This window comes from Melanaphis sacchari, unplaced genomic scaffold (assembly GCF_002803265.2).
Source record: "Melanaphis sacchari strain LSU unplaced genomic scaffold, SCAv2.0 Contig40_pilon_pilon, whole genome shotgun sequence".
In the NCBI taxonomy this organism is placed as follows: Eukaryota; Metazoa; Arthropoda; class Insecta; order Hemiptera; family Aphididae; genus Melanaphis; species Melanaphis sacchari.
The window spans coordinates 2,631,293-2,646,780 of NW_020271264.1; the positions used below are offsets into that span (position 1 = coordinate 2,631,293).

At 26.6% G+C, this 15,488-nt stretch overlaps 2 protein-coding genes across 8 annotated transcripts; both read right to left on the minus strand.

Moving 5' to 3' along the window:
* Positions 1-452: 452 nt before the first annotated feature.
* On the minus strand, positions 453-8,201 carry LOC112597318. 7 transcript variants are annotated; one of them, XM_025343306.1, is made up of 19 exons: positions 8,081-8,201; positions 7,406-7,534; positions 6,517-6,616; positions 6,317-6,456; positions 5,963-6,023; positions 5,775-5,905; positions 5,312-5,706; positions 4,470-4,768; positions 4,127-4,311; positions 3,770-4,056; positions 3,599-3,701; positions 3,384-3,474; positions 2,624-2,722; positions 2,150-2,346; positions 1,890-2,089; positions 1,549-1,795; positions 1,263-1,448; positions 925-1,138; positions 751-848 (listed from the first exon to the last, which is right to left on the minus strand). In XM_025343306.1, the coding sequence occupies exons 3-19, from the start codon at positions 6,578-6,580 to the stop codon at positions 751-753; spliced, it is 2,997 nt and encodes a 998-aa protein (XP_025199091.1). In that variant the 5' UTR covers positions 6,581-6,616; positions 7,406-7,534; positions 8,081-8,201. The 7 variants fall into 7 exon arrangements, with proteins under 7 accessions (XP_025199094.1, XP_025199095.1, XP_025199097.1 ...); XM_025343310.1 differs by lacking the exons at positions 7,406-7,534; positions 8,081-8,201 and adding an exon at positions 454-629 and having other exon boundaries at positions 726-848; positions 6,517-6,580; XM_025343307.1 differs by lacking the exon at positions 7,406-7,534.
* Positions 8,202-9,723: 1,522 nt separating this feature from the next.
* On the minus strand, positions 9,724-14,117 carry LOC112597355 (dynactin subunit 2). Its single transcript, XM_025343371.1, has 8 exons — positions 13,902-14,117; positions 13,435-13,509; positions 12,902-13,038; positions 12,725-12,833; positions 11,908-12,056; positions 10,909-11,122; positions 10,278-10,563; positions 9,724-10,139 (listed from the first exon to the last, which is right to left on the minus strand). Exons 1-8 carry the CDS (start codon positions 13,938-13,940, stop codon positions 9,940-9,942), a joined length of 1,209 nt encoding a protein of 402 aa, XP_025199156.1. The 5' UTR covers positions 13,941-14,117; the 3' UTR covers positions 9,724-9,939.
* Between the last annotated feature and the right edge of the window lie 1,371 nt (positions 14,118-15,488).

Sequence of the window (15,488 nt, forward strand, 5' to 3'; positions counted from 1 at the left end):
TTCATACATTAAAAAAAAAATTCAAGTATAATATTTTTTTATTTCCAATTATGTACATGTATAAAAGATAACTTAGTTCAGATTTTATTTTAAAATATTTAGTATAAAATTAAAATAAATATATTTAATTAATAAAATCTAGTCTATATACATGAAAATTTTACATAACTGACTCCATTTGTTAAAATTAATGTATTTTAAATAATAATGGCTTTGATTTTTAAGTAACAACCAAAACCATGGTTATTTACATAAAATCTACAAGTGTTTATTTTTTTTATTTAAACAGGTGATTAAATAAAAAAAACTAATTCACTAAACATATTTCCAAAATAATTTAAAAAAAGACATTTTCATTATTTGTTAAAATAGTATTAACAATGATTAAGTTAAAAATTAAACCAATCAAAGTTAAGAAATGAAAATAAAAAAATGTTAAAGTTATCCTTAATATTGTAATTATACATATTTAATATCCCATTGGAATAATATTAACTTATTATTAGGTAAAATATATATCTAAAGTAGATATAAAGTATTGTTTACAATAACGAAACATTTCTTTGCTTCCTTCAATTTGAATCAGTCATACATAAAAGATTTTAAAAATCTTAAAATATAATGTCATACTGTTAATACAAATAAAATATAACAATGTATATTAATAATTGAGTTATTCAATATTGTTAAAAAATCTAAAAATAAAATTGGTATTGAAGGTTTACCATCAAAAGCATTCTATAATGTATACTATTTATCCATTTCTAAAGCAGCAAACTGCTCTTCGTCCATTTCAGTTACCATTAAATTACCATCAGGTAATTGCAACACAACTCTTCGTGGACCACCTATTTAAAAAAATAATTGTTTATAAGAAAAAAAAAAAATTAATTTCTAGACTAAAATGAAAAAAAAAAAACATGCCTGTAGGATTTGGCTCTCCGGCATCAACAATTTGTGCAACTAATTGATCTGATTCTTCTTGTATAACTTGAGGTTCTTGTGTAAAGTTTTCATTTGTTTGTATAACAACTTGACCTCCTTGTTCTGTTGCTGATACAGGTACATATTGACCGGTTTCATTATCTTTCATATACATATTTCCTGCATCATCAGTCACCAAATTTCCTAAGTCGAGCTAAAAAAATATATTCGTGAAATTATTATAGTATATAATCATGACAAATATTTAAATAAATATGATAATATAATAGATTGCTTCGAAGATCAGAGGATATTTATTTTTGTATGTATACACATACTTGATGTGGCATAAGTTGACCTACGGTATTGCCAAAATCATCCAATGCTAACATCCCTTCTTGATTTTGGTTGGTTTGCATCATACTATTACCATCTTCAGTAAGGTATACACACTGTTGGCCGTCTCCTTCATTTCCAGCTAATAACACTGTACCTCCACTAGCAGCTAACTGGGCAGCAGAAACCTAATAATATTTAAATATTTCAGAAAACCATGTTTAATTTTAACTGAATATTTGCACTAAATTGAATTGAATTATATTACTTTAAATTTAATATTTATACCTGATAGAGCATGCCATCATCTCCTGTTATAGTAATCATACTTTCAGTATCATCAGCAGACAATATTAATCGACCAGATTCATCTGTCAGTATAGCCTGTTGTCCAGGGAAGGGTTGAGAAATTTGTTGTTCATGTTGTTGTTGTTGTTGTTGTTGCTGATGTTGTTTTTGTTGTATTTTTCGAGCTGGAACGTTTAGAGAACTATGGGACTTAGTCATTCCAGAGCTCACATGTAGCGATTTATTACTAAAATGGATTGAAAAATATGTTCAGTTAATACCAACCAATTTATCTAATAGACAAAAGTCATGAATAATGATATACATATAAATAAGCATACCTATTATTATTGGGTCTTGAATTAGTTTTTTTCATACGTAAACCAGAGTTTGAAGCAGCTGGTATGTCTTTATAATTAACAAAACTTTGTCTGGTTTGATGATGTTGCATTTGAGGTGTACGATTTATGTTCACTTTTTCAGGTTCACCAATAGACATCATAGGATTTTGATTTCCTAAATGTCCAGTTCCAGGTTCCAACTAAAAAATAATAACAAATAAATAAATTATTTTTTTAATTAAATTAAAATAAATGCGTACTTTAATTATTGTTGGCAATGAAGAATTGTCATGTTGTCTACTCATTAAAGATGATTCATCAATAGTTATCATTGTTTTAGGGCTTGATGGTGGAGTAGGTTCTGGCGTTTTTTCGCCTTCAGCTTTCATTAATCTTTTTCCAGTTGTAGGACAAAGTGTTAATGGTCTATTTGGACTATTAGGTGGAATTGAAACGTCTGAAATGATTAATAAAATATAAATTTTGACTGTTAGTGTCATGACAAACTTTTGATGACAAACGTCATGATTATGCTTTACATAAAAGCCTATTTTTATATTGCGGCTGATAACCGCTGCTGTCGTGACCATAATGTTGCGTTTTCTAAAACTATTATTTACTAAAAATAAATAAGAATAATAACTATAATTTCTGAATCAAGATGTAAGTCATCAAAAATCTGTCAAAATGATAATGAAAAATTTTTTTAAAAAGAAAATCTAAATGTTAAGAACCTTCTGATGGGAAATGGTCCGACAGGCCGCCGTCATCAGTGTCGGATGCCGTGTCTTCCCAAAATTCTAACTGCTCTAGGGTGTTATAAGCGTAAGCACCTGGAAAATATTGGCCATGAACAGCAGCGATTAATTTCGCATACTTATAATTTGAGACTCCCACTATTTACAATAGCTTTTGTTTTTATGATATATTAATAGATTATATTGTTATCTAAAATAAATTAACATTATTTAATATTTAAGATGTTCAATAATAATAAACAAATGAATTATATACCTTATTAATTTAAATATTAAAAAATAATTAATTTAAATAATTTAGTACATATAACATAGACATTATTTAAAATATGGCCATAGGTACATGCATTAGGGTATAATTTATGGGCAAAATAAATCACATTGACAGGTCTAAGACCTTATTCATAATCCCTAAGGAATTATTTTAAGGAAGACCTACAATTTATTTTTAATTTTTATAACTAAAAAAAAAACATTTAGTTAGATATAATAACTGTCCCAGGTAGCCATAAAATTAAATAATATAGTAAATAATTAAAATCCAAAAATAAAAATTAGCAATTCAAAAATTATAGTACAGTACATAAAATATTTGATATACAACAAATAAAAACAAAAGCAGTCATTATTAATTTTCTTTTTTTTATTTGATAACCAAATCAGTAAATTATAAATAATGACAGTTTTATTTATAGGAAAATAATTATGTCAAATAAAATTAAAAAACAATAAATACCTTGTTGGACTACTCTGTTATTAAGAGTACGCCTAGGAACAAATGTCATATTACTATGATGAGGTTTCATCCCTGGAGAACCTTGGTGTTTCTAGGAAAAAAAATATGCATAGACATATAAATATTTAATATAATCAGGTAAAATGATAAATTTAACAGTATCTAGTATTATTTTTTTTTATCTAGTATTATATCAGTATCAATATCTTCTATACCTGAAGTAATGATTTTTCAATCTCTGGATTAGCAGCAGCAACTTTGTGTAAAAATGGTCTAGGCTTTACGGCGGCTTGGATTTTTGTAGTTGGAACAAACGGTCTAAATAATGTACAATATAATTTTAGTTTTTGATAGTAAATAGTAATTATTGAAAATAATTCACATACTTCTTAGCATAGGATTTCATTAAAGGAGATGACTGGTGTACAGTCTCTCTAGCTTTGGATAGGTCAAGAGTTTTTTTTGGAGGTTGTAGAGCTTGAGCTCCTTCAGCATAAACTACTTTGCCTTTTTTAGGATCATCCCTATTCTTCATCATCATCATCATAGTTTGAGTTTTGTCACTTACATTTAATCTAGTAAATCCTTCATTGTTAGAATATATATAAATGCCTGATTGTGGAACTTGATTAGTTTCTAATTTCATTAAACTCTTCACTGATGCTAAAGTTACCTAAAAATAATAAAATAATACATTTATAACAACTGAGAATTAAACTTAAAGTATTAAATAAATACATTACTTGAGTTAAATGAGGTGAAATTTGTAAGAAACCTACATCAGAATTCCTATGAAAATTATTAAAATGAGCTAGATGTGTTTTAATTTTTTTAACCCTATCTTCTCGTTTTGACACAGGAAATACTGATGTTCTTGTGATACTTCTTGAGACATTATACTTTATGCGCTCTTCCATTGTTAGTTGACCTAAAAATAATGTTAAAGTGAGTATATTATTTCTTAATAAGTAACAAATAATGTGTATACAATTGATAGATTTAGGTAAATATATATATATATATAAAGAAACATAAAAATAGTAGTATATAGTACATGTATAATAAATATTAATAAATTTAACTAACTTCTCATAGTAACTTTTCCATAAATTTGGTTAGGTTCTTCATTTTCACTAACTGATGCATTAGATTTATGCAATGATGGATCATCCCATTCTTCATCCTCAGAATCAGGATGAAAATATTTCTTCTTCAACACCGGAGTATCTTCGTCTTCTTCATCTTCTTCTAACATAATGTAATCACGTTTTAGAATGTTAGGTTGAGTAGATTTACTATCATTAACTTCTTCAGTGGCTTTCATTGTACCACACCAATATTTAACTTGATCCAATGCTTTTTGTTTACTGCTACGAACTGGTCTCCTATAACAAGATAATCAAATTTAATAAAAATAGTAAAAGAAAAGTCAAATCATTATTTTTCAAAAACCTAGAAACTAAAAAAACAATTTTAAACAAAATACTAATATATAGCTGATTCTTAATAAATGTAAACATTATTTAGTTTCAAGTATTTATAGTGAAATACTCGAAGTTTGAATAATAATTATAATAGCAGTTACAAAAACATATTCTGTTCATCATCAGGGTTTCAACAAGCTAACCAAATGATTAAATTTACAATAAAAAAAGAATATTGATTCCAATAATTGTAAACAATGAAAACAATTTAGATTATAATTATTTCAAACAGTTATTAACTTAAATATCTATTCAATTCCACAACTAATTAATTAATGAACAAGTATTAGGTGATATTAATCAATTTAATGGTTCACTCATATTAATGCATCAATCATAGACAACTATATTATGTTTATAAAGCTATTAACTCACAATAGATTAATTGTTTAGATTGATTTTACAACCCTTCATAAGTGAATTAAATAAAACTATTTATCTTACCCTGCTATTCCAATTTGTTCATTTTGTGCTTGTGGAGATACTTTAGGTTTAACAATACCTATATTTTGGATCTGTTCAATCTTTCGTGGGCGTCCAGGTCTCTTTCCTGAGGAAGAATTGGAACCATTTTTAACTAAGGAATCCTCATATTGTTTTATAAGATGGGTACAAGCACTCATATTATCTGCTGGCTCCCAAGTATTTTGCTCAGGAGGATAACCTTCCCACTTTAATAAATATTCAAATTGTCTTTTTTTCTGATTAAAGCGGCGGGCAACAACTCTTTCAACTACAAACTCTTGGCCTGAAGGAAATTCTCCACTAGGTTTCATAACAGCTGCTGGTGGCTGTTCTTCTAAATTGCCATTTGATGGACTTGGATCAAGTTTAATAACCTAAGATTAAACAAAATTATTAAAACACTTAATAAATAAAATAAAGTTAACAAAAAATGTAAGCTTACCTTTTCAGGAATATTTTTAGCTAACTCATCATTAGCATTTATAGTTTTGCCAGCTTGTATCCAACAGTTTTTAACACTTTCAGGTAGAACACACCACATTTGATAAACTTTCCATGCTTCTTGATTTTCTGCTATAAAATAACCAAAAAGCAATTAAACTTATACTATTATATGATGAATGTATATACCTATTTGTTTAGTTTGAGAGTTTTTCCATAATAAAAATCCAAGAATTTGGGGTTTGTTATCCTATAATAAAACATTTTAATTAAAATCATATAATACAAAATTTGTAACATAAAATAATAAAATTGAAGATTATAATTATTAATATTTATAATGATTGAATTATCATTTTTTGTTTTTTAAAAATATAATAATTAAATTAAAAACAAAATAAAACTTCAAAATAGATAATTTCATTCAAAAATTTTAATTTATGTGAAACTAATAAAAAATTTAAATTCATATAAAATATATAAGAAGTTGGTTGTACAACACATAAAAATTAACAATTTTAAATAAATAAATAAAAAAAGTACCGGGGTATTTTGGTCTCGAAATGCAGATATTTTTTTACATCCTCCAAGTTTATGATCTTGAAATTCTTCCACAAAATGAAATCCTATATGGCATAAACCACAAACCAACACGTCTACATTGGTAAGCTCTTGCTTAACAGCTATAAAAAAAAAAAAAAAAATTAATATAAATTAAATATTGTTAAAATGAAATAATTTACCACTTCCATCAGTTTCTACTTCATCGATTTTTGTAACTAGTGCTTCATCTACTTCAGTACTCATTATTGCTGAATGTAATTTCACATAGAAACCAAAATGCTATGCAATTTAAAAGGAATTACATTAAAATTGAATATATATCATAAATAAAAACATTTTAGTATTTAAAAGTTACTTTTATTTATACATATTAATAAGTTAAAAATTTAAATAATTTAAAAATTCAATGTTATTATTAATATAGTTACAAAATTGTTCTTAAAATAAGATAACTTTTTTAATAGTACTATTTGAGACACTAAAAACTTGATTAAATAATACATTTACCAGAATTGCTGGGTATCTTTGTTACAATTTTACCTAGTATCTATTTGTAGTTTAATTATTCATGAAAACATACACACTGAATATTTAAACTACTGTTACTACTACAGAAGAATTGTATTAAAGGTTTGCATATTATCAAACATAGAAATAACTTAAAATTTAAAAACCAACAAACATCAACAACAAAACAGAATATTTTATAACTATAGATTATACTAAAATTCAAAATTAATATAAACAGAATTTTAAATTTAAGTGATAAGATTAAAATAAATAAACGAACTATAAATTAATTTTCCAAAGTCACATTTAATTGTGGAATGACTATAATTTATTTATTAAACAATACATCACATAAAAGAAAAATCTAGAATTTTTTTGTATCATAATATAATATGTTAACTAGAAGATCTCAAAATCAACACCAGACAATATCTTTAACTAATTTTCAGCTGAAATTACGATTTTGAGTATTTATTAGAGAGCGTACAACACAGGAACATAAATAACAGATGGTAAACGATATGAGCAGATGACCGGTTGTCATTATATATTAATTACCTGTTAGAGATTACCGTTTTTCGTTTTGGTTTCCAAAGCGGCGGCGGAAGACGGTAGAGCGGGCTTTAATGTCTATGGATAAATGGCGCCATATTTTTACAACGGCTCTGGAGACTGGTGGTCGAGTTGCTGGGTGAAAAACGTTAAGCGACAACGGACGTTAGTAGTATCCGAATACAAGTTTTGAAATTCGCGCAAAAACACTGTTATCAAAAAAAGCTCGGAAGCTCGGGGGGGGAGAAAAAAAATCAACAAGAACGTCGAAGACTAGGTATCAACAAATTTTATAACCTAAATTTAATCGGAAATCTAAGAAATCCGAATAGAGAACGGGCCCGCGGATGAGAGAGAAAAGCGCGCACTCACGGCAAACGAGACACACGCACGCACGGACATAAGCAACACGCACGCACACACACACAATATCGCGTCCTTTTTTTTTTTTTATATATACACGTTATTATTTACTTGAAATATTTTCCCGGCCACTAAATAGCCGCCGCCGCCGCCGATTGACCAACTATCGTAAAACGGTACGCTCTGTGTTTAAGTTGGTGCCTACTTGTTCGTGGCGGGTAGCGCCCGAGAGGGATGATAAAATATTCCCAGAGATTGACGTGAATAAAAAATTGTCGATCGGCGGCGCTAACGTGCCAATCGATTTTTTGTACTTACTTAACTCGTGCGGGACGCAATTTTCGCAGATAAAAATTTATTCAAAATTCGTGTTGATACGAAACCGACGTCAAAATGGAGGACGAGGCGGTTGCGGTCGTTGTACATAGGTAGCGCCCGCGAGCGGAATGTTGTTCGCGCCGACTGACAAGCCCTCATTGGACTGCCGTGGTCACGTGACCGCTGCATCGATTCCTGGTCGTCGCCGTTTCGTAACGGACCCGCCGTCGCATACGCACGCACACCCTCACGTACATCACACACACGCACACACACATACACTCTAACACAAACGTACCAAACATCATGTCGGCGGCGTATACTATGCAGTATGCCGCGCATTAACGCTCACGCACGCGCACAAGCAAACAATGCACATGCGTTACTCCTCCCGCGACGCTTACCGCCGCCGTTTTGCTCTGTCGCCTTTGTCAATTATTGTCGTCGAGGTCCGCGTTTTATATTTTTACAATAAATTTTTTTTGCGCTCGTACCCACATGCCTACTATATAGTATATGGCACAACTGCTATAACAATAATAATTAGTAATTAGTAATTACTGATTACCGTGCGGCATACCATTATGCCATTATCATTATCGTTCGTCTGTTTTGTTTAAAAAAAAAATTTATCACAATAATAAAAAACGAATCGAAGTATACATTATTAGAATTACATTTCATTATCGTTTACACTTTGCCCAAGTATGCATCACACCCTAAAAAAAAAAATATTGATACACGATTGCTTACAAGTTGTAATTTTATGGATTACCTACTTATTATACCTGCAGCACACCTATAATAGTGTTTTTACTTTGCGTATTGTATCAATTCTTGTACTATCAGACCTGATCGTTTTTACAAAATTCACGACCTTTTAAACTGTACACGAACGCATTTATAATTATACATGACCCGTCATGTCGGCACTACATTTAGTTCAGAATGCGGTAGGGAACTATTTCTCGATGTTATAATAATGTTATTACACGACGTTGCTACTTGTTGATTTCTGTTTTATTTACTTACTATTTTACCATTCATATCCTCCTCAAATCGTAATAATTACAACTGCGGTTAACTCTTATAGTGCCTAATATGCCAGATAATTTTGTGTACCGATAATAATTCATAAAAAAAATTACCACTTGTTCATCATTGAAATTATTAATCATCAATAGTTAATTCTGCATTCATATTCTCTACACTTATTATTCAAGAAAATAATTAACGTACCTACTTAAATTATATTAATTTTTGTCTAGAATAATTAGTAATTGTTTAGGACTTGACAATTTATTAATAAGTAAAAGTATATAGGTACCAATTCATTCGCAGTACATATACCTATATTAAAACTTGTAGTTAACATACATGAAAGAAATTAATTTAAATTGATTCATTGAAACCAGCCTTGACTGCCTACTCTTAGTTCTCTTAAAACCGACTATATTCCATAATTACAACTGATTTTCATTGATCACATTTAAACATTTTAATAACTATTAATCGAATATAAAATAAATAAAGCATACAATATTATGATGATTAAATTATATGAAAACAAAATACATTATTTTTAAATAATTAATTAATTTAAAAAAAAAAACTGATTATACATAAATATTAATATAAAATAACAGCTATGAAATAGTTTATTTATTTTAGGCTTTGTAGTATTAAGAATAATTTTATGGTGTCTATTATTAAGCAAATTGACTATTTTAAAAAGCATACAAATCTGTACATGTTAAATTATACTTTAAAAAATAAAATGTTAATTATATCAATTTATAAAATTTATACTCTGATATAAACTTTATTTAGAAAATATTAAACTAAATTTAGTTTTAAGATTAAACTTCAGATTGCTTCAACTTTTCTGCCACAGCTTCCACTCGTGTGCATAAAGATTTCAAATTAGAATTCATTTTAACCATGTTTTGATTAATGTGAGATTCTATAGTTTTAAGAAACTCTTCGTTTTTTTCAATATTTTGAGCATTTTCTGTATGCTGAGCACTCAGGTTGCTAATTGTCATCACTAATTTTCCAACTGAAATAAAACATGATTTTATAAATATGTTTAAAAAATTGGGTAGTAAAATATTGGTCTATTTACATTAAGATCACAATTAAATATTTTTTAATTAAATAATTTCAGTGCTTCAAATAAACATTGCAATATAATCACCTTTTTGATGCAATGATTCTAATGCTACCATTCTTTGTAAAACTTCTGGTAATAAATGTGATTCTTGAGTTGCTTTTAAAATTATTTCATAAAGTTCATTAATTTTTTTATCTTTTTCAGGATCTTGAGAATCTAGTTTTGCAGCTGTTTGTTCAAGTTTGGGTAGTAAATTCGAGACTCTAGTATCTACTGCATCTAATTGAGTTGAATTAAGAACAGATAGCTGCCCTAATAATAATCGAACAGCCTCAATCAAACCACCACTCTCACAAACGCCTAAACGTTTCTGCAAAAATTTTTAATTAGAATCAGAAATTATCAATAGAACTGCTTAATAATTAAAATAATTATTTTTTTTTTGTATAAGCTATAATTGTCAACCATAAATTTAATTAAATATTTATTGTTAGCTTCAAATAACTTACAATTGATAAGCAATTAACACTCACTAGTCGGTAGTTAATTTAAATAAAAATTGCAAAAAAAACATTACAATTAAGTGACATGTTTTCTTTAGTTTTAGTTATTATAGATGTTATTTATAAAAGATAAAAAATATACGTAGAACTTCAACCACATGAAATGAGATTGACTCTTTAACTATTTTAACCAAAATAAACAATTTTCTTACAAGTGTTAAAGCACCAGTCCCAATTGTCGCTTCCAATTTACGCAAACGTTCTTCCAATCGAGAAATTTGAGAAACTTGATCAAGTTGTGCTCTGTTAGGTCTTATTAGCGCTTGGAAATTTAATGCCTCAGAAACAGTTTCTGTAGCAACTTGCGGTTTATCACTGCTTTCTGGACGTTTATTTAACAATTCAGTAATAGTTTCTACATACTTTCTAAAAGACATATTTAAACATAATTATTAATTAATAATAATGATCAAAGTAAAAAATTATTTATTGAAATGAGTATTAATGGTTAATATTGGAATTATTTTTCTAAAATGTAGTATACTTTTATATGTAATTATAAAAATAAATATTCTAAGTTTCATTGACATTTTTTTAGATACAAAAATCTTATAAATGGAGTTAACATTTTTAAAGACTTATTTTAATTTTAAATTTTTTTACACTTCTTCAATTTGCAAAAAAATTAATTTTCAAACAAAAACAATAATTTTAAATGTCAAACAATATTAATTTTAAGTTGATAAAATTAATGATTAATTTTGTCATTCTGTTTTCATTATGCTCTGTTATTATATTCCTCTACTGTAATTTACAATTTACTTTATTCTGTTTTTTCCTTTAATAAATTACCATAAATAATAATTTAAAAAAAACCCAATTATATTTTAAATGTTTTCTAGAGTTATACCTAAATAATAAAAAAAATTTCATTTTACTAGTAAGATTTTAGAAATAAGATAAAACAAGTTATTATTATTTTTAATGATATGTACAGCAATAAGAGTCTACAATTTAAATTATTATTTTTGTAGTGAATTTTGCTATATATTAATTTTAAAAAAAATAATATTAAAAACTGTAGTTTGCAGTGTTTGCATATTATATTATGAAACATTCATGTTTATTCATTGTTTGAGATTATCTGCATTTCTCTTGGTCTCATCTAATGCAGATAAAAGATGTTTCATTGAATTTTAAATTATACTTACTGTAAATTATTAATTTCAGATGTTCCTAATTTTTCTAATTGTTGTTCAAAAGACTTTTCTATATTTAATGTAGTCAGTTTCAGCATTACATCTTGTACTTGAGACCCTATATTAGTGCATGATTCCTCATCAAGATCGTTTTTATTTTCCTAAAAAAACAAAAAAAAATCTTATTAGTTATTTTCAGATCTATACATAGTAAAATAATAAGCAAAACTAAAAAATTTTTTACCATTAATCACGCAATTACCTACATTTTTTTTTTTAATATGAACACAGTTTTGGTTTAGTTTGGTTATATGATTTATATATATATATATTAATATTTTTTAGTAGAGAATTAGAGAATATATGGTCAGATTATGGAATCTTTATTTAGTGAGTTAATATCAATGGTACACTAAAATCTTTAAGAAAAAGATTTAGTAAGCTTCTTTTTTTAATATGAAATAATATATAGATGTAATTTATCAAGACATATTATGTTTGGAGGTTATTTGTTTTACATCGAATAAACAATAAACAATAACTTATTAATTTTGTATACTATGTTCAATAAATCAAAATAATAAGTTTAATATTTTAATTAACATAGATCTCATACTGATATTTGGACCATTACATTTAACACTTTTGTTTTTAGTATTTTTACTATTATTTTAAACAGCTGATAACAAAACCATAATTTATTAAGGTAAATATAATTATAATAAAAATAATATGATAAATAATTTTATGAACTTCTTAACCATGTGTAAAATGAAATATAATTAAGTAATATATTATATAATTAATGATAGTATAAAATAGAATTAACCTGCAAAGAACTTATTTCTTGAACTAATTCTTCAGTTTCCAACTTTAATCTATAATACTTTTGTAATGGCGTTTCTTTTTCTCCTTGTGCAGCTAATTCCCAAAGTTGACTTTAAATATTTAAAAAAATTGTATTAAATTAAAAGTATAGAGATTAATTAAACTAATAAATACTTACTTTGAATTATATCCTGTTTTTAATGATCTGCCTAATTTATCAGAAAAGTCTATATTATCTGAGTTGACAACTTTATCTTTAAAGTGTTTATAAGCTTCGGTTGGAACCAATTTAATACGTTCAATATCTTCGTTGTCCTTTATTAAATATTAAAGTTATATTAATTAACATGTTGTAATATTAGACTTAAGATTTGAATATATTTGTATATTATTTCTGGTTAATTTTACATGTTTTAATGGGTATTTTTAGACATACTCTTTAAGTCATCTTTTATGTAATTTAAATATTTTTACCCGTAAACATAATTAAAAGACCAATATTTCCTGACATTCATAATATTGTGTAATTTTGCTTATATTTAGAGGTTTTAAAAGGGTTCTTTTCCAAGAAAAATACTTTTTACTTGTATCAAATAAATAATTAAAAAATATAAAAATCATTAAAAATGTACAATAACAGAAAATCTGACTTAAGTTTCTGTCTTTCAATTCACATTCTTATAAATAACAGTATAACATATTAAATCTTACCTCTTCTGCATAATCAAGTTGTTGGTCATCTTCTGGCAATTCAAAAGTTTCATAGACATCAGGTTGGTCATAAGCCTTAAAATAAATAAATAATTTATTGTTTTATCTTGATATTAAAATAGTAATATTAGCGTAGGGAATAGAAAATGTTTGATCATAAATTGTATTTAAACTGTGCACTGATAGTTGTTTCAAGATGTATAATGTAACTTGAAATATTTTAGGTTTTAGTATACATTAAAATCACTCTAATTCTGTATAAAATATTTGAGATATAGCAAGTAATACTCATTAGACATATTTTGTTTTACGTTTAAAACATAAGAAGTAGGTAGCGTCATTTTAAAAATTTAATTTTCATCCAAATATTTATGTTTTTTATTATCTTCACAGATAATAGAATACATATCTAGAGTATTATAATATTGTGAACTGAGGATACAGGAAAATTAAAAATCTATACTTACAATTCCACTTAAATGAGCATATTTTGAATCAACTGCCATCTTTATAAAGTTTATGAAATTATTTAATAGTGACTATCTATTAAATTAGTAGTGACACGTACTACTTAAAACCAAAGTATGTGATACATAGATATAAGGTACTAATAGTTTTATCCATACATTCAATTTTTCAATACACAAGACTTACAATTACAAAGTATCGTAGATGTTATAGATAATGGAATAAGTGTTTTCATTATCTATATCTGTGCAAGGCGTATTGATATCAGTGATATCAATATTCAGGATCAACACACTTTAGGGGCACATTTAAAAAAACGCGCGGGCACAATCTGATATAGATTGCCTCAACGAGCGCTGATCAAGAGCGTACGCAGAAAAACAGTTTTGGAGCGTGTTTTTAAAATTAGTTATTGAAAAGCAAAACTTTTTTTTAATAAATAAAGAAATTACACAATAGGTATAATAGGAAATATGCCAATATAATAACCCGTGTACATCTCTAGCGCTAATTACTGTCTTTTGAAAATGAGCTAAACTCTATTAATTACCTATATTCTATGATACCGAGTGACGTGACATGAAAGTATAAAATTTAAGTAGTATTTCTTAAATAATAAACGAGTATGTATACACCTAAAGTCCTAAAGTATACTGGGTGACAGACATATAGGTACATTGATATGATGTGGAGGTCAGATCCTTCTAGTGTTTTTTACTTTTTAATAATAAGTTCTATAAGAAGTAAGAACGTAAAAAAAAAATGCATACAATATAGCGTTCTAAATGATGGTATAAAAAATAATCACAACAGACTATAGTTACATTTTTTATCTCCAGGCCTAAGGAAACTTGTCTAGTGTTTACGACCATTTGTATAAGTCTTACAGAAACGTTAAATAAATTCTTAAAACTTATTAAACAATATATAAATAAAATATATGTTTGGTCATAATTCCAAAAGAAGGTGCAGGGGTGTCAATAAAATGTCATTTAGAAAAAACTTAAAAATATTATATTACTATTCACATTTATAAGCTAAATATAGTTATTTCATTATGTAACATACGTAATAAATATTTTTCATATTATATGTAAAATATAAATACATAATATATGTATTTGGAAATCGTAAATTGTAATATAACAATTTGATTCAGTATTTATTGGTAGTTTAAGATTTAAGTATTTTAAATTTAATTTATTTCTAAAATATAGATAATAGAAGTAATAGAAATAATCATTGATTAGATATACAGTAAAACGCAATAATTACTAAATCATGTAATGATTAGTATTTAGTTAATATTGCGATAAAATATTAGTAATTTGTGTAAAGTGTAAAAATTTAAAATACCATCACTGTGGTCTGTCAGTCTATGAGAATATTGCAATAACAATATGATATTATGATAGTTAAATAACTATTGCTATCCTCTGACTTCTGTCAGTTAGTCACAACTTTTAATTCACAAGTTAGTAGTTACAATATCGTGATAAAGATTTACCACTGTCAAACACAAAGATAGTCAGATGTATGAAATAATTTATTTCATAACATTTGATTTTGGGAATTGAGTCGCCCAA